Source organism: Macrobrachium rosenbergii, chromosome 55, assembly GCF_040412425.1.
Source record: "Macrobrachium rosenbergii isolate ZJJX-2024 chromosome 55, ASM4041242v1, whole genome shotgun sequence".
Classification (NCBI taxonomy): Eukaryota; Metazoa; Arthropoda; class Malacostraca; order Decapoda; family Palaemonidae; genus Macrobrachium; species Macrobrachium rosenbergii.
In genome coordinates, this window is record NC_089795.1 from 74,842,286 (window position 1) to 74,868,010 (window position 25,725).

Genomic DNA, 25,725 nt, shown 5'->3' on the forward strand with positions numbered 1-25,725 from the left:
GCTGTAGAGATTTATTTCTCATGAAAGTCAAGTGACAGAATTTTGGGTTCATCTGTTATGCTTTAGACTGTAGAGGTTACATTCCGCAAGGCGTGTGTTGAAGGAGGTCCAAAGAAGTACTCTTCTGTAAATTATTACCATCATAAATTTTTGTCAGGAAGACCATTAAGTCGCATGCGTAGATTGGTAGGGTTGCCGGAGAAGTATAGTTCTGTAAGGAGAGATGAGAATAGGAGGAAAGTAGAGTAAAAGAAGTTGGACAGCTGATAAGAGACCAAAGGATCAGATGAAAAGTAAAAGGCCAGAACCAATGTACCTATGGCTAAAGGGACATGGTGGCTAATCCCGATATCATTTGAGACAAATGGGTTATTTTTTGAACGTTATTTGAATCTTGAATTTTGATAAAATTAATCAGAATGTCAAAGGTTATCCTTTTAGTCATGCTAGTATCTGCTTGCTGGTAAATGCTTGATATTGAAATAGCATTTTTTTTAAATATCTATCGTAGTCGAGGTTGACTTTTGGTTGATTTTGAACTTGGTAGTTTCACCTTTATTTTTTTCTTCGATGTTGTTTATCAACCATATTTTTTTGGCTTTTGGAGAAACAGTTTCACAAGTGTATAAATTTCGGGTGAGTTACCAGACACACGGGCTTTGGTGAGTTACCAGTCATAGGGGCTTTGGCCTAACCATATCTTACTACCCTCTGTAACCTAGAAAATCTCTGCAGAATGTTCAAGAATCTAATAGCCCGCCAGCAAAACATTACCCAGGGGCTTGCGGAGCTCAATACTTGTCGTACCCTTTCTCTGTCGATTCTAGTAGGCTGGCTATACAGTAATTGCTGTTTACGTTAGTCAATGAGAGATTTTTTTTATAATTAAGAATTAAATTCAGTCCCTTGGAAAGGCAAACTCAGCTACATGACTGTACAAGGAAAGTATATTTACAAAAAACAAGTAAGACTCTGGGCAAGGTTTCACAAAAAAAAAAAAAAATGGAACTCCGATCAAAGTTTGTCCTTGCTGATTTTAGAAACGTATCCAAAACCAATTCTTAAGAACTCGAAATTTAACGTTCCTTGTGGTTTCTGAACTAAAGCGACTGAATACTGATATTCACAAGGTGTTGTGGATGTTGCTGCTAGGGCACGATCAAATTTTTAATTGAATTAGGTTTAAAATTGCCGTCCTTGATGGTAAAAGCTGGTTGAGAAATTACGAGAGAGAGAGAGAGGCGAATAAGCAACAAATTATGCACCAGATAGTGGGTTGACCAGGACTGTCCTGGTCAACCCACTATCTGGTGCATTTTGTTACGCCACAGCCTATTAAGAGAACATTATTGACAGTTACAGTTGTCCATTATTAGTTGGTTTGAGCAGCAAGGAACCACAGTAAGTCCAGACAACCAGAGGAAGTAGTTACAGTTTTCTGTGTGTAAGTGTGTGTGTGTGTATCTTTGTATTCGTTTGTGTTGCTATATTAACGGTAAGAATATTCAGTTATTAAACGGTAAGAATCATTTGCTCATTTGAAGGTAAGCGTGTGGCTGTGATTTGGCTGTAAAATATTTTGCCTTCATTGTAGTATAATGGTTAAAACAGTACACACTGAACTTATCCATTCTTTACTTCAAATTTCCTATTTTATGAATATATAAAAAAAAATTTGTTCCAAGCACTAAATTCCTGAGGTAATGATGATTGTGTACTGTGAACAGCGGAGAATAAATTTTCCTTATCAAGTTAATCATGTGTTAAGGAGATAACTGTTCTTGCTACCTGAGATTTTCCAACGACGAAAAATATAGCAGAAATGATGCTTTGGGTTTGAAATTTGCACATATCCATTGCTGAATGCTGCATACTCTCTGTTCAAATTATCTTTGAATAGTCATTGAAAACGTGTCGGTAGTTAGTTTTACCGTGGACATTTTGGCGCAATTATTCCATCTGAAAGGACGAACTGTATTATTAGTACTTAGCGTTAATCAATAGGAACAATCTGTCTCGTTCTTTATGAAGGGTTAGAATCATTTATACTCATTTTCTTTCTATCCTTGTAGTCCTGCAGACATTTTTTATTGTCTTCCGATATTCCTTTTGAATGCCCTTGATGATATAGTGCGCCAAATTACCATTAGACAAGGGTAAAAATCATTCTTTCTTATCTTCTTTTTTTTTTCAAGACTCAGTACCGATGGGTATGTGATTTGAAGGTCTCGGCTAGGCACCAGTCAAACAGTAGAGAGAGCACATATATCTTTAGCTATAGGCAATTAATTTATCCTAGGCAATAGCGCCGTCAGCTCGCAGCGTTTTTATTTGCAAATCGAGGAGACTCCTGATTTTGGATGATGGATATTTTTCTCACAGCTCTTCATGAAATACAAAAGCAGATGTTAATGATAACTTCAAAACTTAAAAGGCGCCTACGACCCCCTTGTGCAAGAACGACAGACATATGTCCGGACCAGTTTTATAATTAACACTGTTCTACTAATATTATTAAATTTTGATATATGGTGTAAGGCAGGTTCTTCATTATTTTTTTATTTATCGTACTTTTTGTATGTCTTTATTTCCCCTCCTGTTAGCATTTTACTTTTTTTGAAAATGCCTTCTTGTCTCTCAGTGTTTTTTCCCCATCATTACTTGGAAGATTGTAAGCAAATATTGGGTATTATTTCTTTAAATGTCTTCCGATTTAAAAGAAAAATCGTCATGAACAAAAGCAACTTGTCCTGAAGTAGGTGCATTTTCCGTACCTGATATTTCTTTTTAATTTTAGATTGTACGCGTGAAATTAATGGCAGTCACAGTTTAATTAGTAACCACTTATCATCCTGAACTTTGGATCACCGACGATAAATCATCTGCGATCTTTGAAGCAAACAGTGAGAAAAAAAAAAAGGATATGCAGTAGTGACAAACAGTTTTTTTACGTGGTTTAATCAATACTGGAGTAATTGTTTACAAGCCAGTCGTTCACGTCAGTACATTTGTTACGCAACCCATAACGCTTCGAAGAATAATAATGTATACTTTAGTTTAAATATTTATTTAATGGTGTAGAAAGGCTAGATGTCTCCAGCCTTAAAGCATATCACTAAAAATTGAAAGTCCGGAAAATATGAAAGACAACAATTGCCGTCAGCATCGGGAAGCTAGGGACAGGATGGCTTCGTCAGACCTCTAAAACAGAGAGCTTTTAGCAAGTAAACACAGAAGTTAATCAACTGCCAGTAACCCATGTGGCTGTGGAATATGACAGTTTAGAGCAAGTTCCAGCTATCATTCATCCTCTTAGCAAATCACAGCAACTTTATGGGAACTCTCATTTGGTAATACTCAGTGTTTGCTCTTTACTACCAATCAGGTCCTCTTTGCATCTTACTTTGTCAAGTCATCTTCCATTTTAAAGTCAGTTACACTTAGGATACATGTGAAAGTAAATGCTCAATAGAACTCTACTACCGAAAAAATGTAGATACACGAAATTTTCAAAATACTGAATATTGAGATTTTAATGTTCTAAGTTTTCTAGTGCATGTTATAAACAGCACAATTTCACCATTGTTGATTAGTAGCGCATTTTATGCGGCAAAAGTTCAGTAAGACTTAAGATTGAGGGATGAATAAACAATATTTGTTGTCAAGAGTCTTTCCCCGTTGTAAAGGGTACTTACCCGTTATAATGCTTATTACATTCGTCACTCACCTGGCCAGTATGCATCGTTATGTTTTTAAACCCTTAACCCAGTTTCCACACCATAGTTATCCTAATCTTTTTAGATAATAATTAACATATTGCCCTCTAATTCCCAGGATTGGTAGCCATAATGAAAATGAACACGAAAAAGGACAGTATAGTTTCTTGTAGTAGGTTGGATAGAAATACAAACGCAGTAAAAGGATATATTTACCCAACATCAACATATGAAATGCAAAGATACCTATGAAACATATGAAATAAAAAGATATGTAGCCTTCATAATAGAATTGACTTTTAAGAAAACGGAAACAAACATTGTGACTAGTCGATGCCTTGAATATAAAGAAATGTCTTTTTACTAATTATCTTTAATATATCGCTTTCAATTCAATTCCATATCTAGCGATTTCTATGTACATGCTATGCAAACATTGTTTGGGGTTCATTTGCAATTATATATTCATATAACATAGTTTGCGTTATTGCATTTCATTCCTGTGTATTGTGTCACATTTCATTTTCGTTGTTTGTACTTTTCATCTTCTGTGCATTACCATTGTAGATCGTAGTTTGATTGTAGATTCGCACAACGAAGCCTCAGTATTTTCAAATAAGTTGCTTTAGACCATTCTCTGGTTTTTAGGTTTGAATGCTGTTCTCCTTATTGCTGCATTTCTAACGATCATATATTAGGCCAATTCAGTTCATCTCACTATTCATCGGAAAAAAATTATTTTTCAATTCTTGTAATTCTGTTAAGAATAGCATATCCTATAATAGCTGCCTGGAATTTAGTCATTGAAAGTATAAGGGCAAGTCATCACTTGCCATTATCGTGAATGTTAAGTGTGTTAGCACCTTACGCTGGTACTCATAGAGATTTAAGCCCCTTGCAACTCTTGTAGTGTTTGGACTTTTAACTGAGATTGATTACGGTTTAGGACATTGAACACTGACTTCTATACCAAATGATTTATTAGATTATTGACTACATAGCTGGGGTCTAGTCAAGTAATTGCTTGATGGTGCGTGGAAGAAGCCAATTAATTTTTTAAAAATTAGCTACCCTTTTCCTAACGATCTAGTTTGAAGCGATTACAAACAGAAGTGTTGATAGTGAATTTCTGCCAGATGTAATTTTAGATTAAATTACTAGAGAAAAGGATCAATTGTATTGCTAACTGCAGAGACCAAATAGAATAAGAACCTGATTCCAGTAAAATGGGAAAGCAAGTTGGATATCCCTATAAGACAGCAGGTTAAATTCTCTTTGGATATATTGATGTCTTGATAAAGTTCAAGGTCTTAAGGGCATTAATTGAAAAAACTGAGGAGGAGGTGGGGTTGGTGAGAATGAGTGGCATTGGCTTTTGCAGTGGAATCCTCTAAAAAGTTGGAATTCGATTAAAAAGTTGGACTTCATTTGGCTGAAAAAATATTGTCTAGAATTTTTTGTTATCAGAGGAGCTGTTAATATTTTTGTTTATCTTTTTAAAGATTTTTTTGGAGATTAAAGGGTTGCTAATAGAAAAGTATGTAATCCCGTGTTCTTTCAGTCAGCACTTTAGTTATGTTATTAGAATTTTAGTGTTTCCAGAATTACAATTTCATGTACCTTGCTACGCTAGTGCAAGCAAAAAATTACCCATACCATCTCATACATTAATGACAGTGATTTACTGATGGAGCAAAAAGCATTGATGTAAATTTAAATTCACTTCAGCTACCTCGGTAAGACGGATTCACTGGTACACTTAGAGCATGTTGGTATAGCAACCTCATTCCAAAAGAATTGCCAAGAACCTGTTGGTTGGCATCCTTTGAAGCCACGAGCCACGCATTCGATATCAGAAAAGAAATATCAAAGTAAATAGTTATGGAGTGTCATGTGCTTGTTTCGTAGGCAAGGGGCAAAATCTGAAGATCCTGAAGGAAATGAAATGTAGTAGTTCCTATTACCAAGAGTAGACCTTACAAAATGTACTCTTGGTCAGGTTAATGGCACTCATTTTTACATGGCTGAGATTAAAAACAACCAAAGCTTTCCTGCTGCCAAGATGAACCTCAGGTACGCATAGATGTTTCCACTGATGCTTCCTACATAGAGGATATCATCTTGTGGGTTTATTTAATTGTAGTATCATGTTGAAGCAGCCTCGACATATGTTGGCTGCAGAATTAGGGTTCACTGCGTGTGTAAATGCTTGCGGACTGTATTAAAACTAAGACTGATGTCAGGTTGAATATTTAATTTCAGTGATATTGTTTTGATAACTGCGGACTCATGGGACATTAAATATGTATTTGCCATCTTATGTTGACCTTGGTTTATCAATACATATTTCTTATTTTTATTTTATAAAATGGGCATCATATTTTAATGGGAGGATGGAGATGAATGGAGTTTTGTGGAATACAAAAAACAGGAAGGATATGAGTGGCAGAATTTCACAGAGGCCATTTGCTTTACACTGCATTTGAGGTGATATGGTGTTCCTTGTATGTTCATCCAGAAGCCATAGTTGCGATGACCATCGATAAAGTAATGTGCAAAAGTTCTTAATACCCTTATATATTCTTTGGTGTGTCAAGAACTTTGCAAGACATTTGAGAACTGTTGACAAAAGGGAGATGGTTTAACCAACTGAAAGATCAGGTTTCAGAGGAATTTCAGAAAAGCTGCGAAAGATTCCATTTCAGAAGTAAGATAGCTTTCAGGTCAAACTTTGTATGTTAATGACTGAATATTTCTCTAAGGGGCTGAAAAAACAGATGGAGATATACAAAGACGTCTAGGCTCTGCTGAGGTTCGAAGACATTTAGAGAGCATGTTGATAATTTCAGCTTCATCCTTAGCATTTTGGAATGTTTTTTGAAGAACAAAATGCTATTGAAGATTTTATCGATGTTGGAAAACGCACTTAGACCTCCAACTCCTCTAGATATCGTTTATCTGGATGCAAGTCGTACAGTTTTCCCCCAAGCGTGGCAGCTTTACTACAACATACTCGTATATTCAGTGGTCTCGCATACCACAGCTGTTTTATGGTAGTGTGCAGGACATAATGTGTAGCCTCATGTTATTATCTATACTGTATGATCCGCATCTTCCATTGATCCAATAACCTGGTATAGATAGCTCCGATGTGTTTAGAGGTCTGTTTTATTCTCATTATATATGGGAATATTGTTTTAAAAAAAGAACCCCACTCAAGACCCTAATAGTGCTGAAGTGCCGTCTACAAGGCATGTCTGTAATAGGCAGCGATGATATAACATTATGGGAATATGTTGAGAGAACAAAACATCCTCTTTTGCATGTAGAACAGTGATAACATGCATGTATTTAAAAAAAAAATTTTCTAAACAGATTAATATCCATGATGTGCAAGTAACAGGCGAGGGAACAAAGGACTATATCTTGCACATACGCTCAGAAAGCCGAAGTGTATTGAAAAAACTTAATATTCACATGTTCCAAATCTATTATTGATATCTCACTTAAATTCGTAACACTCATGAATATTATTTTGGGAATGGCATAAATTTAGAAATTTTATTAGTGATAGACACAGTAGCATCCACTTCATTTTGATGGCTTTTATCAGGTTGAAAATGTCAGCTATTTGCCAGCCATTAAAAGTTTTTTATTACATCCCATGGGCCAGGTGATCGGGGCATTAAAATTGCTGTGTTATCTCTACGCTCATCAAACTCACAGTTGCAGTGAGTGGTTATGAATTAATGTTGCAAGAAGTTTGAGAGCATAAACATCCTTTATTGCATCAAAATCTTTGCAGAAACATGAAGGAATCGTGGCACTAGGATCAATGTGTAAGCAGTTCAAAAGATAGTTTGATATCCATAATGTACTGGTAATAGTTAAAGCGAGAAAAGGATGCATCCAAGCAACAGCTGTGGTCCAGGAAACCTTGTGAGATGCTGCAGTTGTAGATGGATAGCATGCGAATTAAATATTCAAAATTTACGACATGGGTTTTTTTTCAGAAGAGTGGGATAGTTTGAATATACATACACAAAAATCCAAGCCCATGTTGAGCTTTTAAGGCTTTTAAGGACTGGGTAATGGTCTTGCTTGGAGGAAAAGATACTTTTGTGAGAGATCATATGCATTCAGAAATATGAATGATTAGCTACACGCTGCACACCATCTAATAAGCAGATACCTTGATATGAAGAATTCAAGTCTTTTTTGAGAATGGGTTTCTCAACATCTCCACGACCAATATTTGTGAATGTTTTTGTAGAAAATACTTCTATTCAAGATTGTATTGCTGTTGCACAGTACCCTTAAGACTTTCACCTCATCCAGATGGTAAATATCTTGTAGCATGGCAGATATTTGTTCCCTCAGAACATGACAGCCTTGCTAAACTGATGGACCTAGGAACGATCAGTTTTAAAGCATATATACAACACATGTTGGAAAGACTGCAAGCCATAGCTAGCATGAGATGTAGAGATGTGATATTGAAAGAATATATGCAGGGATAGAATATCCTTCTTTGCATCAAGAACATTGTAAGATAATAGGAGGATGTATTGGTAAGGTGCATGGTAATACTGTTTTAAAACTTTAATTTTCATTATGAGCATTTTATAGTTGAAGGAAGAGAGACCTGCATCCAAGCTGTAGAGGCTTTTCAGGGAAGCCGGAAATACAAGTCTGTAGATGATGAATTCGGGCAGAAAAATACCCATGGCAATCGATAGCTGTATGAGAGAATTTAAGAATGAATTTATATACACAAAGAAACCAAGACCAATCAAGAATTTTCGACCACTGAGTAAAGGGTAATGCTGTGGTTTGGAGAAGATGAGTTTAACATATCTGCATGCATTTAAATGCAAAAAAAATATATGCTCCATATCCTCTGTTGATTATATCTGTAGGCATGGATTACTAAGTCATTGTTCTAAGATTTATTTCTCAACGTTTTTATTTTCGAGTTCGGGAATGTAGTTTGGACAAGAGATTCACAGCCATCATTTTATTGACGTTGGCCAGGTATATGAGGATGGGTTTCTCAATAGCTCCACTACCAATATTTGTGAATATTCTGGAAGTTACCTCCATTCTGGATTTTATTGCTGTTGCTCAATACTTATAACACTTCCACATCATCGTGACGGTAATCATCAAGTAACAATTCATACATTTGTTTCCTCTGAACATGACGTCCCTTCTAGAAATGTAGAAATGGTGGACTTAGGAAAGATCACTTTTAAATCATACATTGCTTGTTGTAAGCACACCAAGCCATGTATGTATACTCTGCATCCCCTGTTGATCATGTCTGTAGGCATGGATAACTCAGGCTTTGTTCTAAGATTGATTCCTAAACTTTTTCATTCTCAACTTTGGGGAATGTTGTTTGGAGAAGGGATTCCCAGTCAACATTTTAGCAATGTTGTCAAGCCCATCACGATATCCACCCCATCTTGATGACCATCTGGATGAAAATCATATGATTTCCTTTGCTGCAACTCTTGGGCTATAACTTATGGACCAGTGATAAGTAATTACCATGCCTGAGGCATCCAGTGTTTAAACTCCATTCACTAAAGTTATATTTGCAGATCTTAAGGAAGTAACGCTTTGAGAATTTTTGCCTAAAAAAGTTGTAATTTATTGCATCAAGAACACTCCTGAAACATGGGAGGATGATGCAGCAAGGTTCATGGTTTTCCTGCTTTTAAGATGGTTCAGAAGAGGATTAAGAGGTGAAGCAGGAGAAGGGGCATTTATGGACTGAAGTGCCGTATCTTAGAGGCAGAACATGAACTACCAGAGATATTGATAGATATGAGGGGTTAACTTAAATTTTCTAAGAAAAAAAAAAACCAGTGAACTGAGTGAGGGAGTGGACAGAAGTAGAAGCAGTGGGTGGATCCAGTGAATTTAACAAAGTTACAGGATACTCTTCAGATTAGCCAAAAGACCAAAGTTAACAGACAAGGATAAGGCAAAGCCAGATGGAGTGCAGTCAACAGAGGAGGGATAGTGATTGAATAAAGACGATTAATGGCGAGCTGAGTCATCTACATTATCAATAATAAAAGAGGTAGAATTAATTCAGGAGAAGCGTAGATGAGAGAACATAGATCTGAGGGGCACCACTGGAGATGGGGAAGGGAGCTGATGATGCACTCTCAGCCACAGTAGATGTAAAGTGGTTAGATAAATATCCAGAGATGGTAATAAAGCCATAGAAAGCAAGTTTGGAAAGAAGATCCTTATGCCAGATACTGTCAAGTGCCTTTAGAGACCTCAGGAATGACAAAATGGTTCTCCAAAGTCCACAGAGAAGATGACCAAATATTAGCGAGATGGGAAAGGAGGCCATGAGTAAATTTTTCCTCATAAAATCCATGCTGGTAATCTGAATGTAGAGAGCGAGGTTCAGGTTGTATGATAATGTAGTTGACTAAAATTATTAATGCTTAATCAGTAGAAGAAGTTAAAATAGTAAAAACAGTTGGAATGGGTAGAGTGGCCACCCTTTTTAGGGATATGCTGAACCAGTATATTTTTCCCAGAGGAGGAATAAGTGCAGAATTTTGTAATAGAATACAAAAAAAGCCAAAGCATACAAGCTAATTTTTATAAAAGGTTTAAGGAATAGAGTTGGATGCAAGTACCATGGAGACATTAGGGGGATAGAATATTGCGAAGGATACAAGATTATAGAAGGGTAGGGTAGTATGAGTGAGAGTATTTGGATCTTTTCGAGATGAATTAGGTAAACAGTGAAGGATGAAGATATCAGATTTCCTTAGTACAGGAGAATGTCTTCCATCTAAGCATTGTTACAGTAATTCCCAACAGTATGAAAGAAGCACAAATAGCAGTCAAAGAAAAGGTGAAGGATTAGTTATGCACTTACTTTTTCAGTTGTATTGTTAGTAGCACAGTCCGAAGAGTATTGGCTACCAAGCAGTAAGTTCCCCAAGGAAAATCAAAGATAAAGCCTTGTAAGACAGCACACCACGAACTCACAGAAAATTAAAGAGAGGGGAGAGATTGAAGGTGGAAACAGAACCGATATGAGGATTCAAAAGGAGTATCAAAGTTTAACGATAAACTGATTCCAACAAATGTACATGCACTTTACTGCATCTTTTTTTCCAAAAGACACCCAAGTTGCTGCATCCAACAATATAGAATAAGGATTTCGCAGCTTGAAAGGAACAAACAAATGTGAAACAGCCTAGTGAGGCCTAAACAGGACGGTACCAGGTTTATAACCTGGATTGGCAAGCAGATTTTTTATGGTTCCCCTTACATTGTTTCCACACCTCTTCATGTTGCATGGAAAGTGATGGCAGCTTTTCAAAGATTGATAATAGCCTCAAGGATGTCTGTTGCTTTCACAAGGGCACTGTGTCTTAATAAACTAGACTGTCTTTGCAATCATCCTGAAAAGAGCTAAGACTTTGAGGCAAAAGGACTTAAAATTCAGAAATTAGACTTGGGAATTAAAGGAAATCCAGGAATTAACCTCACTGAGAATGTTGGATGTCTCGTTGACCCATGTTTGTTCAAGTCAGTAAACAGGCAAATATACAGGTGTTGTAAAAGATATACAAATGAGGAATAGGCATTGTATGATTAAAAGTGGCGGTAAAGATAGATTTTAAAAAATGGAAAAATAAATAGGTCAAGAGAATGTTCTCCCTCAATTTGATCCATGCATTTAGTAAAGGGTCTGCAGTTCTCAGCTGAAAATTGAATTATGCAGGGAACATTTTGAAGGCTTCTTACTTAGTACCGATGCAAACCTTTTGAAGCACATTATTGACACAATATGCTGTGTCGAAAAGTTCATTACCTAGTGTCACCCTCAGAGAAAAGTGCGTGCTTCATTTTCTCCTGCATCAGTGTTAGTGGAATAACCCCGCCCAGTGAAAGATCTCTTAGGAAGAGGACTTCAGCACTTGGATGGGAAGAAAGCAAAGACTTATGGCAAGAGATAAGATGGTTGAAGAAAGAAATAAAATCAGGGGACCACGTGCATTCAAGAACCAATAATGCTTGTGTGCTGTGGTTCCTTTAAGGATTATAAATCCTAAGGCATGAACGACACAAATGTTGTCGAATGACTAATTTCTCGATTATCTTTATCCCAACATTTGGGAATATTTTTTAAAGAAAGGAGTCTCATGCAAGTTTGATAAATTTATTGATGTTTGTCACTGTACTGTGATAAAATTATTAATGGTTGTTACTGTATTGTGACATCCACCTCTCGCAGACGACCTTCATCTGGGTGCCAAAGTCATGTATTTCCCACAAAACACAGCTCCTGTGCTATGAACTAAGGAATTGCCAATAAATTTGAAATGATGCATCCCTCCCTTCATCAAGAATGCCAAGAATATGTTTCAGCAAGGTGCACAAACGAAGCGTGAAAAATATTATAAGGATACATAATGCTTATGTGCTATGCTTCCTTTAAGGATTAAATCCTGAGGCTGTGAACTGAGAAATTATTTGAAGGCCTTGTAAAAAGGTAGGAACTTGATTAAATTCAAGATATTGTGAAACTGGTAAAAATAATTGATGGCTGGTCATATCTATCCTTTCTTCAGTAACAGCCTGGTCATCATGGCTGTGCATTAATTGCTGTCCAAGTGTCCTAGTCTTTAGAATTTGCCTAATCTCGGAGAGCACGGATGAAGAGGCCCAAGAAATTGTAGTCAGTATATTATTGATTCTTTGAGGTAGAAAACTCAAATATTGCTTGGCAAAGACCTCTACAAGCATGGCAGGCAATTAGATGGTAGATAGCAGAGAAAAGAGAATGTCATAGAACAAAATATGCCCAGTGATTCATTTGCAATGCAGGAACATTACCAACTATTACAAGGAAAATAAAGGAATTATGTTAGCTATCCAGGGAGAGGTCGATAGCCAGTAGTCAGAAAATTCTAGAATAACAAACTCAGCTCTCCTCAGTGACTGAAAGGTGGAAATCTATAATATTTCTTATGAGAATTGCCCAGCCATTTTTCAGTGACTGCCTCAGACCCATGACCCTGTGGTATTTGCTGGTCAAGTTTTCAGATGTTATAAAAATCGAGAATTTCATGTGTTTCTATTTCTGATTGTGTATGTACTTGTATTTCTTGCGGCAAGGGCCTTATTTTTTTGTCTTTGATACCATTTTGTGGAGGTCAGACAATCTGTCAGGTCTGTCCTAAATAATCCAGTAGGGGACCGGTACTCATTGAATCAATATCTCAGTGAAATAACGCAATTAAGTAAAAACAATCTTAGTTCTTGAAGCTGTAATTTTTTTGCAACAAATATATTTTATTTAACAACTGAATGTAAGTACAATATGACATAAGGATCAAAATAAACAACAGTATTTACATAAGTTTTATATCTTTTCCTCGATGACAATCTCATATAAAAATCTACCTTGGTTTCCAAGTTCTGTAACTGTTATTTTGCTAATGAGTTATTGCCAAGAATCACCCTTTTCCTTTTTTTTTATGCTGCTATATCAGATTAACATAGAGGCTGTGGTAGATCATAATTTGATTTATTTAATAGTATCATATTTATTTTGTATTTACAATATGTACATCTTAAGTATCAAACAAGAACGCATTAGGTAACTAATGTCAATAAATAAATAAATAAATACAATATTTCCAATTGTGGACTTCTTAGACATTCTTTTACAAATGCACAAAGAAGTTTAGCCCTTGGGGCTTTACTACATAAAAGCTAAAGTGATGTACAGCTACAACCACGCGGAAGATGGGTACCAGAGTTTGTCAACATGTAAATAACATGTTTTGCTTTTAAAATTTTATATAATTTTAAAATGAGTTACTGTGTTTTGTATATAGTACAGTTAAATTTAGACTTCCAGAAATGATGTGGCATGTAATAAAATTCCCCATTTTAACTGTATTCTCCAAAGGCATCCCAGTTTTTCACTTTAAAAAGAAAGAACAAGATCTGATTTATATTTTCAAGCATGTGCAATTTCATAAGTCACTTCACCATTGCCCTGATTCAGAGTATTTGTCAATAAAAATACCTCTGGAAGTTTTTATTACTTTGTAATTGATTTAGTAGATGTAGTAGATGAAATCTTCTAATGATTTTGAGAGACTTACACAACAAAGCCCACACAAGTAAGAAATGTTTGGAAAATTTCTGATAAAAGGTCGCAAGGATGTCGTTCCAATGTTGACAAAATCCGATACATCACATCAACACAGTCACACAAATAGAGTACTACGACGTATGGCCTACGGTGCTACATACTGTGGCGATGTAACCCAGACAACCAGAAGTGGACACTGTGGCTGCGACCCGGGTTGTAACGTACCACATCACCAAAAACATCATCAACCTCTTGGACATCGGGGATGTTAACTTCTTTGACCTCTGTCAGCTTGATAGTTCCTTTCATCAGGTTATATTTTGATAGAAGGAAGGTTTTTTTGTGGGTTAATTCGTGAGAATTCGTTGTCGTTTGTGGTAATGGCTAGTTTTCTGTGGTATTTCTTTTGTAAATAATGATTATGTACGCTGTATTCCCTCGCATATGCTGTGGGACTTACGACATTAAACCAAGGAATCATGCTGCAAGAGAAGTTTAGAACTGATGTATCTATTTTTAGGTTTGTTGTGTAAAATACAACCTTTCAAGAATGTTAATTTGTTTTGCTTAAACTTCAATGGGAATTTAGACTACTCATCATAGGAAAACCTTTGAAATGTTTTTTTTTTTTTTTTTTTGTATGAAGATGTGCCTGATTCTGAATTTAGATTAATAAACCGAAGCATCGCAGAATCTCAAAGAAATCGACAACCTCGATGTCCATTCCGTTTACGATAATGACCTGACAGACAGACTCTGAGAAAGGCGGGGGAGGACCCTGACAGCATTTAGATCTCCCGGGAGAAGGTACAGTGCGGATTAATTATACATTACGCTGCGTATATTACTGCAATAAAAGAACAACTCATATGTGAGAGAAAGAAGTTCAACGATCGCCACATACGTTATTCCCAAGTAGGGAATAAAATCAACAACAATAACAGGGGTTTAAGAGTGGAAAGTTGAAGTCGTAGTAATAATACAAGAAGTAGACGAATAACATCAATGAGTATAAAACTTAGGTCTATAATATTCTTTAGTAGTATACGTATGTAGGTATATTCATACACATATATGCATATACTGTTTACACGTATAAAGCATATACTGTATACACGTGTAAAGCATATACTATATACACGTATAAAGCATATTCCTATATAAGTATTAATATACCTTCAAGCTTTTAGCGGAAGAGAGAAGCCATTTTTCAGTATCCGAAAATTGAAAGTTTAGGTATTTGCTAGAATTTGGCTGTCGAGGCATTTTTCCCACAATACTTAAATACATGATAGATGGTGGAGAAAACCTAAGAGCTGGTTCCTAATGTAGATATCTCTTTATTTTGTGTTATTGTGCGTCTCTGATCACGTGACGGGATGACATATATACTTTTATAATACTTGTTCATTTATTTTAGTTTTGGGGTTGCAAGGGAGAGGGGATTGTTAAGCAACTTTATAGTGTTGATGTTTAAAACAAACAACACTTACGATCAAGCGCTTGCTTACTTAAATGTTGGGGAAGAGAAAGTACTTGTTGCACCCAGAAGATTATTTTCCTACATGTTGTTAAAATAACGCACTTGAACCAGATGTTATTGTTTATTTTCCTGATCGGTATAAAGAGAGTCACCCAGGGTCCAGCTGCTTAGATTTTCCTCACCTATAAATTCATAACCTGCATCTTTTGCGTTTTCAGTGGAAAGCGCAAAGATTATTTTGATTTTTTATATTTCGCAAATTATCGTCAAAACAAACAATACCAGTGTGTCTTGTGACTTAATGCTATTTGTCCAAGTTTTTAATTATCTATCGTTTTGTTTTCGCAGACGGAACGCACAGAGACGACTAGTTTTTAATTCTACTTTCTCATTTTATTTATTTTACTTTGGAAAAGTGGAAATTAAAGTATGAAATTGCCCGTAGAAAGTTTCATCCATCTGAAGACGACTTGCAACTATGAATAGATTTCAAACTAGTATCTGTTTACTCATCATTGTCTCCACTTGGGCTTTTGTTAATTTAGATGCGATATTTACTTCACTCTTATTACTGGGATTCCTAATGAAGTATTGTCTCTTGTCAGCCAAAGAATCTCAAGGGAAAAAAGTAATTGTTGTTGAAATGAGAATGCATAATCTATCAGCTGGGGTTTTCATAAGATCACTGATGTCAGATGAATGATAATAAGCTGCTTGTGGTTGAATGCAGCCATTAGTGAGTAAACTTCGTCTGTTGATTAAAACTATTAGCTGGTTAACTTTGTCTGGTAGACTGAAACCATTAGCCAATAAACTAGGCGGTTCTGCGCGTTCCATCCGAAGAGCACAAGGCACAACAACTGTGTTTGTACCGATGTAAAGGTCTTGGTACACTTTTCTTCGCAAAATTTAAGATCTAAATAGTCAAGGAAAATGATCATTCATTATTCGTGTGAACTTCATGATTGTAATTCGCACAGGCAATACCACTCAAGATTATTTTTACTTTCTCAAAAGCTATCAGAAAACTGTACCTTTCCTTCGATTCAACTTATACCTACAAGAAAATTTGACGCCAACGTCGGTAGAATGCTGCTCACGGTATTTGCTGGAGAGATGCCGAACCATAATTTTAATGACTAGTAATCTATATAACAACATGATTAATGAAAACTGAATAGTGTTAAAGAGAATAGTAAGTCTTTTATATCATTGTTTTCCGGAAAATACAAAAGCCAATAGCAACGGGCCTGAAAGAAATGTAACCGTAGACGAGAATTGCATGTGTGCCGCGGTAATAAATCACAAACGAAGTTCATCCATAAACCATTCGGTGCTCTATAATTTCACAAATTCTGCCAAGCTCGGGCTGTAAATCCTCCAGAGTTCTTTGTCTTTCGAATGTTCCTTCTCTTCCTCTGCACATACATGGCAAGGACACATTCATGTGTGTCTCTCTCTCTCGAGTTTTTATTTTCGTAATTGTCAGTAAGATATCATTTGCCCTTTTGATTTCCTGACCCAGCATCTACCGACGTTGGTTTGAAAAATTTATTATCAATCTTTAGGTGCTATCACAGGGTGCCGGACTATTATCACAGTCCATGTTATGCCACATTATACCAAAGGCAATGCTGATATATGGAGGCCTGTCACAAGATAGAGGTTGTTACCGTAACGCAGTTTCAGTGATATACAATTCACGGAAAATGAAGGAGCAGTAACGTTTACCAATGCACTGCAAGATTTATACATGAAATACATTGTAAGGTATTTGAAAATAACTTATTATTGATATTCAGTATACTATTCGTAATTATTTCCTAGTATTTCATTGATATTCAGTATACTATTCGTAATTATTTCCTAGTATTTCATGAATGAAGGTATCGTCGACAGAAACTTTAGTAATGAGTACCTTTCATAAAACTGATCTGTCATAAAAAAATGTTTTGTTTTGATAGGCCGCCTGAAGTTTTTGATGTGGTAGCATTATCAGTGAAATTCAAATCGCGTGGTATTTACGGCTACTGTTCAACGAGGAAAACATCGAGGTATCATATAGGGTACCTTAAACAATGTTTCCTTTTTTTTAATAGCTACTTAGATTTGGAACCGTTTACGTCGTCAATATAAGCATTGCCTTTGGTTGTGCATATTATTGTTGTGAAGTCACGTATTTTTATTGCACAGTGTTATGGGACGAGAAACATTAAAGATTTGCAGTTCGATTCTTTGTCATGTCTCGCAATGAGACAATGCACAAAATTGTTAATCAAATTTTCATACGAAGCTCTTAATAACATCATCAGGTGCTGTTGCAGATCATACGAATTATTACTTACCAAAGATTGATACGTTCTCGTCCCAGCGTAAAACTACACAGAACTACTATTGTATTAAAGCTCTGAAACACGTAACTTGAAAACAGCAACAATCTTAGTCCAAAGTGCATCATCTAGTACCCACAAAGTAAGGTGTGTTTTCGCAGGCAGGTATGAAAAAACAGAACATTTAAAAAACAACTTTCGAAGGATAGGATATCTAATAGAATGATCGCTTAGCAGGTTAAGTAACAAAAGGGCTATGTTACGGTAACAAATAAAGAGGAACCTGCATCTTGAACATAAACCTTATCAGGACATCCTACTTTACGAATGAGAAGGATGTCCTAAAAAGAAAGAGGTAAACACAAGCGCGTGTCCTGTCCACACTAGGTTTAGAATCGCCCATAAAAATGGCAAGTATAAAACAAAAGCATCTGTCGTAGTTATTACAAAAATATGGCACACAATTTTTTTATATTTTCTTGTCTTTTTTGGGAATGCTCGAGTACATCAGAAAATTCTATATAGTTTAACATTCTTTCTAAACGGTTCTTATTTTGTGTTTTCACTCCTTTTAGGGAATTTGTACATTCACAAATATATATTCTGTATCATAAAGCGTGATAAGATCATTAACCAGAACAGCTCCTGGATACTTGATATTCCGAAAAGGTTGTGTTATTCAATTTTTGTCTGTTCTAGAGGACCCTTATTTGGCCGACATGATTTGATGAAACGTTTCTAATAGTTCTGCTTAATCTTTGCCCAAAATTATTCGATTTCTTTGTTGCTTCTCTTTTATCTCAAAGTGGTTTTCGACAAAAGCAAGATCGAGGAGCATAGTTCCGGAAATATTCAATGTACAGACAGGGACTCGATGCATAAAAGAAACCTGGATAGTGGTCGAACGGCATACAACATTTGGGAGTGACTTGATCGTCATCTGAAAATTCCTATGAAAGTGCGCAGTGAGATCGCTTTCAACGGGTGAAGGGAAATGCATAGGAAAAGAACTTTCTTCAGTGGAATTCTGCACATTATTATTTTTTTAGTTAGTTCTTATTCACCTTCATTCTTTTAACACAGCTCAAAAACATTTCTTATTGTTAGTTTTCACTTTTTGTGACTATTATGAAGAGCAAAAGACAAGTTTAACAGCGACCCTAACGTGCGCAGTGTCACAGGAATTTTGTTATTTGTGACTTATTGTCATTCTTTGGTAACCCTTTTGATCAGTTATAATACAGTATCACCGGATTCCTATGGCTAGAGGAGTCTGGCCATGGACATCCGAGCGTAGCTTTTTTAGTGCGAGAGCTGAGTTGCATTTGAACATAGGTATATTAATGAAAGCAAAAAATGCTTAACAATAACATGAAAATAACTTGCGAGAAACTAAGTACGCGTAAGAAAACACTTGTAAGGTTACTGATCGTTACTTGCAACGACCATAATTCTTACCTAAGGATATCTCGTCATTTCGAGAGTCTGGGTATCCAAAACAATTTCGAGTCCTATACTCAGCTGGAATATCAACAAGGTGGAAGTGATTAAATGTTCAAATAGCCACTCAGCTCTCGGCACCCGGTTACTGTCCCTTGAGGAAATCCTAAGAAAATACTCTGTCTTGAAGCAAGCGTGGCACTTGAGGATTATAACTTGAGGACGAGCTCGGAGAGGATCTGGTTGTAGTTGTGCTCCACGTTGAGTGAGGGGAGGGATATGGTCCTGTCGCCGTCTCTCAGGTTCACCATCTCCAAAACCTGAAAGTAGAAAGGCTTAGGAGGAAATGACGATTTATTACGCAGCCAGAGCATTGGGAAGCTCATAACGAGTCGTAAACAGATAAATAATTTCACTTCCAAGTGAAAGTTCTTAAAACTTGTTACCAGTAAGTTTGAGAATGAGTTACAAATGTTAACACGTGTGAATTTACAAAGCGGATTAGTGCTCTTGAACATGAAAAGGAAAAAGTCATCGTCCATTGATACATTCTCTCCCTCATTGAACTGTAAACAATGGGGAATCAATGTGTCAAATTCTTGTAAATGTTGGGATGATCATCCTTTCTGGTACTTAAAGACTCCCCTCTGTTTAAAAGTGCAAGATTCAAAAATGATTTCTAGTCAAGGGGTCCGTACGTCATTTTAATGAATATATAATATCCGATTCAAAACTACTACAATATCTGCTGCTACAAGTATCAGTATCGTGTTTTTATCAAACACTATTGCTCTTAGCGTACTCGCGACGCTTTGCCACCAGAGATTTCGGTCTTGGGTACTTTCGTCCCAGTCATATATTTTGCAGTGATATAGATCACGCTGCGAAGAGTCCGAGTACGTTGAAAAGTATGGCTTGCTTCACATTGTTCAGAGAAATGTTTATTTTCGTCCACACTAATAGCTCCGAAGGATGCATGATATTAGAGGTGCGCCTAAGTAATGACTAACAAAACTTATGGAAAATGTTAAAGCATTACGTATACTGAATTTTTTTTTAAGTTTTACTTATTTTATTTATTTGCTACTTGGATCTCTATACCGTTATGAGATTGCTACAACCTTCAATGCCCATATAAAGATGGTTATTTCTACTCGACTTCGTCATACGTAAGACTCGCACGATTAAGAACTTAGGGTAAGTTGTGATCTATATTAGAGATAGATGGGCTAGAGATTATCTTTGGTTAGTCTGCAGATAAACGCAAGTGCTATATATTGAGACTTACAAGAGTTTATGAATAAATTCAAAATCTGAGGGAGAAATTTATTGCTGAGTTCTTAACCAACCGCGCAAGCAACTGCTACAACAGAATGGAATTCTTGTCAAGGATAACCTTGTACTTGGGTTTCTTTTGGTATTTAAGAATGCTCATTCTGGAACTCTTTCCTGGTAATTTGTGCTACAAAATTAAAAGCTGAAAACACGGGCTTCCATGGCGATATTCACCATTATCTTTAATTGCATTTAAGCAAAATGTATCAGATGTTGACAGGTTCATTCCAAAACTTGGCAGTGAAGTCCTCAGCTCGTTTTCCTGGAGTGCCTTTGATTACAGAGCTCAAAGGAGGTTTTTGGTAACAGGCTTTAAGCTGCCAGGATAATAAATGCTTGCATATAATAATTATGAAAATTCATACAGATATTTAAGTTTGCCTAGTTCCATTCCAATCAAGTTAAAGTAAGACGTTTCTCTTTGCTAAGTCCCCGTAGTGGTTTTCACTTTCAGTCCACCTGCTTGGCACCCTAGGTGGCACCAACTGTTTATTTTGTTGGGTTCCTTCGACCCCAGCTGCATTGCTTACAGGCTTCACTTTTCATCCATTTCCTTGGGTCTCTCCTCACCTTTTCAACATCTATAACGTTCCCAGTTTTCATTCATTATCCAAGAACAAAGCTCTCTGGCGAGCCCTATAAGTCTAGAAAAGTGACTTGATGCTCTTGTTAACTGTTGTGTAACAATTAAAGCGCTGCCCTAAGCAAATATTCTCAGTAAACTTACCTGTGATCCCTGACGAATTCCCAGAGGTGTGGACGACCCGGACGACGCAGGTGTTCTGTCTGGTAAAAGAGGTAATATGGATTCGGTAACAGCACTCACGAGACACGGGTCCTCATCTCTCAGTACCCGCGGTAGCACCGTTGATGGAGGCTTCTTGGGCCTGAAATACAAGGAAGGCTGTAACTGTCTAGATGTGTAAAGGTAGACACACGACTAAGGGTGAATAACATCCTCCATATTGTCCTTGCGAGTCATAGACGTAACCTGGATTTCTTAGAGGTGGACAGAAATCTGTCATCATGAATTTCATTACTGTTTAATCTAATAAGTTGTTGCTAATACCTTGTAAATAGTTTTTATTATAGACCATGTGTTGAAGTTTTCATTTTTATAGTTTGCAGGTTGTAATGTATCAGTTACGCTCCTTGATTCTCAGAATGTAATAGTAATTATTAATTAGTCTTGGCTAACAGAAGATGGAAAACTTTAGTAAGTGACCGGTCTATTTTAAATCACAGAATTAGAGCAGATACTGATGTCCTATTTTAGAGCGAAGGTCATCGTTCTATTCTTATCAACTGACTTTCATCAATTATGATTGTGGAAAGACTGCGAAGATCTTGTAGCCAGTCTTTATTGGCATTCTGCGAGTGGTTCTGTTTGTTTGTATATGTCAGAAGAGTGAAAAGGTTGAGGTTCTGTAGTAAGTTTTTCTCACCAACTTTATGAAAGAAATCACAGTGTCTTCACATCTTAGAGAGGCTGCGTATTTGTACACAACTTTGGGCTCTCAAGAAAATGTATGTGTGCGTACTCGTGTTACATATCAAAAAGTGATATTATTTCAATACTGTGGTGCATTTTGAGTGCTCATAATATCACTTGATGATCGAATTCTCTCGATTAAGTCGGCTACTCTGTCAAAGCTTATTTTCCTTTTCTTTCTGTTTCTGATGTTTTATGGGAAAATTAATAATTGAATACAGAAGTTTTTAGTTTTACCATAGACTGTGCTACCTAGGCCATGCATATCTAGCACGTTCATTCCGTCTCATTAGAGTCACTGCGGTACGCAGCTGACATTTGATAACTAAATCGTATTTGCCTAAACATGATTCAGTTACAGGTGTATTTAAATTGCGTCAAAATGGAATCTTGCCTTTTTATACATATGTCTCGAAACTCGACTGGCCCTCATTGACATTTGTCATTGCAGGAAGTCAGCAAGTTTGAAGAAGGTTGATACAAATCTGACAGGATCAGGGGTCTTTGAAGGCTGCAATTGATTTAATTTTAAGGGGAGGCCTGAAGCTTTTCTAAGACTGGTTTGACCAGGACAGAGGGCTTTCCCGGCCTTGTAAATATGGTCAAAAGGTAGTGTTAAGTATGAGATCTACGAAAGGACTTATAGACTTAAGTTGTATGTGAAAAACGATAGCTTTGCTCCCGAAAAGGCTGATTCGGCTGCGGATAAAGATGTCCCAGCACTGCCTGATGTGAAGTAATTGGCTGTTTAAGGGGTGTCTTTACTCCTCTGAGGCTAAATAGACGGTGGATAAGCAGGTAATTATGTTCCCAAAGGCCGAAAAAGCTAGGTAAGGGATAGGTAAATAGGTAAATAGGAGCCTTTTCTCTCCAGAGCAAAGTGTCTGTTGGATAAGAACACTCCTATACCCCCCGAAATCTAGGAGGATAGGGAGTGAGAATGATCAGTAGTTGGAGGGTTAGGTTGTATCTACACTTCCTGTAAGCCAGTTGGGAGGTGATTGAGGAGGTGCCTGTGGTCTTCTAATACTAAGTAATTTGAGAACAAAGAGTGCTCCCGAATACTAAGTAGGTGGTGGATGAAGAAGTGTCTCGTTTGCTGAAAGGCTAAGTGATGGATAAATAAAAATCTATACTTGCCAATAGTGTGCTGAAGATGAACAAATACCAAATATTTGGTAAAAGAGAAAGGTTGATGTAGGTGCCAATACTCCAAAACGCTAAGAAACTTATTATGAGTAACCATTCCCCCAAAAAGCATAGTGGTGGATGATAGCTGCCGGCACTACCCAAAAGTTGAATGAGAGGTACTTATACATCCCAGATACAGAGCGCGGCCTATTAAGTTTCTATGATCCCCTTAAACTAAGCTGTAGGTTGTCTGTGATGGGGTTAGGAGTTTATGCTTTCCAAAAGTTGAATAAGTAATGGTGTAGGAGACATCTTGAATTCCCAAGATTTAAGCAGGTGTTTGGTGCCTAGGTGTCCTGTTACCCAAAAGATTACTACTTTTGAAAGCAGAGCTCTCATTCAGTTTCTGAAGCAGAAGTATTACCATAGAAAAGCTGTGGAATTGTAACTTCCAGTTAAAAGTCACGTGGTTTTAAAAGAAAGGTGGTACCATCCCTTGAAAATTTCCTGCTCGAGGTTCAACCTCAGTTCAGCAGTTGAAGGAGGAATATGACGAGAATTGCATCTCGCCTTACAAGGCATGTTAGTAGAAAGCTTGATAACAAAATGGTAATCACTATATTTATTGAGTTTTAGTTATGATTACTAAATAATATATATACATATATGTGTGTGTGTGTGTAAATGATATTCAGTTTTCATCTTTTGCTTGCTTATTAGTTTGTTTTTTCATTTTAAATTGATTAATACAGGTCATTTTACTGCGCTTATACCACACAAACACGCATCAACGCAGGCCTTTTTAGACCAAAAGTAATATATATATATATATATATATATATATATATATATATATATATATATACTATATATATATATATATATATGTATATATATATTTATATATATATATATATATATATATACAGTATATATATATATGTGTGTGTGTGTGTATCTGTGTATACTCATATATACAGTATATATATTATTAATATTATAACTCTCAAAGTCTCTCTAAAATGTTATTAATATTATATATATGTATATATATATATATATATATATATATATATATATATATTATATATATGTATATATATATTTTTATATATATATATATATATATATATATATATATATATATATTTATATATATACAGTATATATATATGTGTGTGTGTGTGTATCTGTGTATACCTATATATACAGTATATATATTATTAATATTATAACTCTCAAAGCCCTCTCTAAAATGTTATTAATATTAGTAGGAAGTAGTCATATGATTAATCTAATATCTAAAGGAATAAATAAGAAAAGAATAAACCAAAAGCAAGTTGCATGAGTAATAAATATGAATCTGTAAAAAAAAACAACATTAAGCAAGCAAGTATGAAAAGTGCCAGGTAAACATCTGCTACTGAAGTGAATGAATTATACCATGAAGTGTATATCATTAAATGTCCTAGACCTTCCCTACCTGGTAAACAAAACAGACATGCCACAGCATCAGTATCTCCTGAAATCTCCCTGAAACTTATTTACTTCTCTCCCTCTGTACCCATAGATGTTTGGCAACTGTAGGAAGGTCAGAACATCTGGTTATGCTTTTTGGATTGTATGATTTGCTCTTTCCTGGACTGTGTCATAGATTACCCGGTCTTCTTCTTAGTAGAAGACTTCATACCCTGTCCTATTCACTCTCCCTGATCATCGATTATCAGATCATTAAGTTATATGATTTCGATTATAGATCTTCAATAAAGTCTGTATTGATCTCTTTTTTTTCTCATTAATACAGCTTTGTCCTTCCTTTGCTTCGTGTGTCGCATCCTCACGCTTCAGTACCTTAGTTTCGTATTATTTTTTATGTTGAAATTTGTTCTTCTTAGATATGACATATTTATTGTTTTTTTTTTTTTTAACTTGATCGTTGATATTTCTCTTGAATGTTTGACCTTCATGATCTTAGTTCTGATTTTATATAATTGTTATTTAGATCATCCAGTAGAGCTTGATCTTTCTGCCACTTTTTAGTTTTCTGTAAAAGAAAATTATTGTGCCGGCTTTGTCTGTCCGTCCTCACTTTTTCTGTCCGCCCTCAGACCTTAAAAACTACTGAGGCTAGAGGGCTGCAATTTGGTAAGTTGATCATCCACCCTCCAATCATCAAGCATACCAAATTGCAACCCTCTAGCCTCAGTAGTTTTTATTTTATTTACGGTTAAATTTATCTATGATCGTGCTTCTGGCAACGCTATAGGACAGGCCACCACCGGACCGTGGCTGAAATTTCATGGGCCGCGGCTCACACAGCATTATACGCTGTACAGAAAATTCGATTGCATCTAAGAAACTTCGGCGTATGTTTTAGTTGCTCTTTATTGAGACAAGGGCCATTAAAACGGCCAGTCCACAGCTAGCCCAGACACGAAGAAACCAAGAGGAAGCTTTACCGCGAAGAAAAAAAATAAGTAAGACGTTTAACCAGACCACTGAGCTGACCACGAAGAAAGCGAAAGACATGGCTCTTAAAAATGAAGGTTTTACTCTAATGCGTATAACTTTCCCCTTGGTCATTGCCTAGTTAACGGTCGAATCCTCATCATTTCCTCGCTTTCTCCTCCACGTAGCCTATCCAC

The 25,725-nt window shown here is 36.3% G+C and overlaps 1 protein-coding gene and 1 long non-coding RNA gene across 2 annotated transcripts in view; one reads left to right on the forward strand and one right to left on the reverse strand.

Annotated features, from left to right (window-relative positions):
* The window catches only part of LOC136835430 (uncharacterized), a 175,892-nt gene that overhangs the window by 31,724 nt on the left and 118,443 nt on the right, over window positions 1-25,725 (forward strand). The gene's annotated exons all lie outside the window — the stretch shown is intronic.
* The window catches only part of LOC136835429 (uncharacterized), a 150,641-nt gene continuing 143,057 nt past the window's right edge, over window positions 18,142-25,725 (reverse strand). The window contains exons 4-5 of the mRNA XM_067098953.1: window positions 21,185-21,344; window positions 18,142-19,442 (exon numbers count right to left, since the gene is read on the reverse strand). Coding sequence (XP_066955054.1) covers window positions 19,332-19,442; window positions 21,185-21,344 — 271 coding nt within the window. The 3' untranslated portion in view covers window positions 18,142-19,331. The remainder of the gene's footprint in view (window positions 19,443-21,184; window positions 21,345-25,725) is intronic.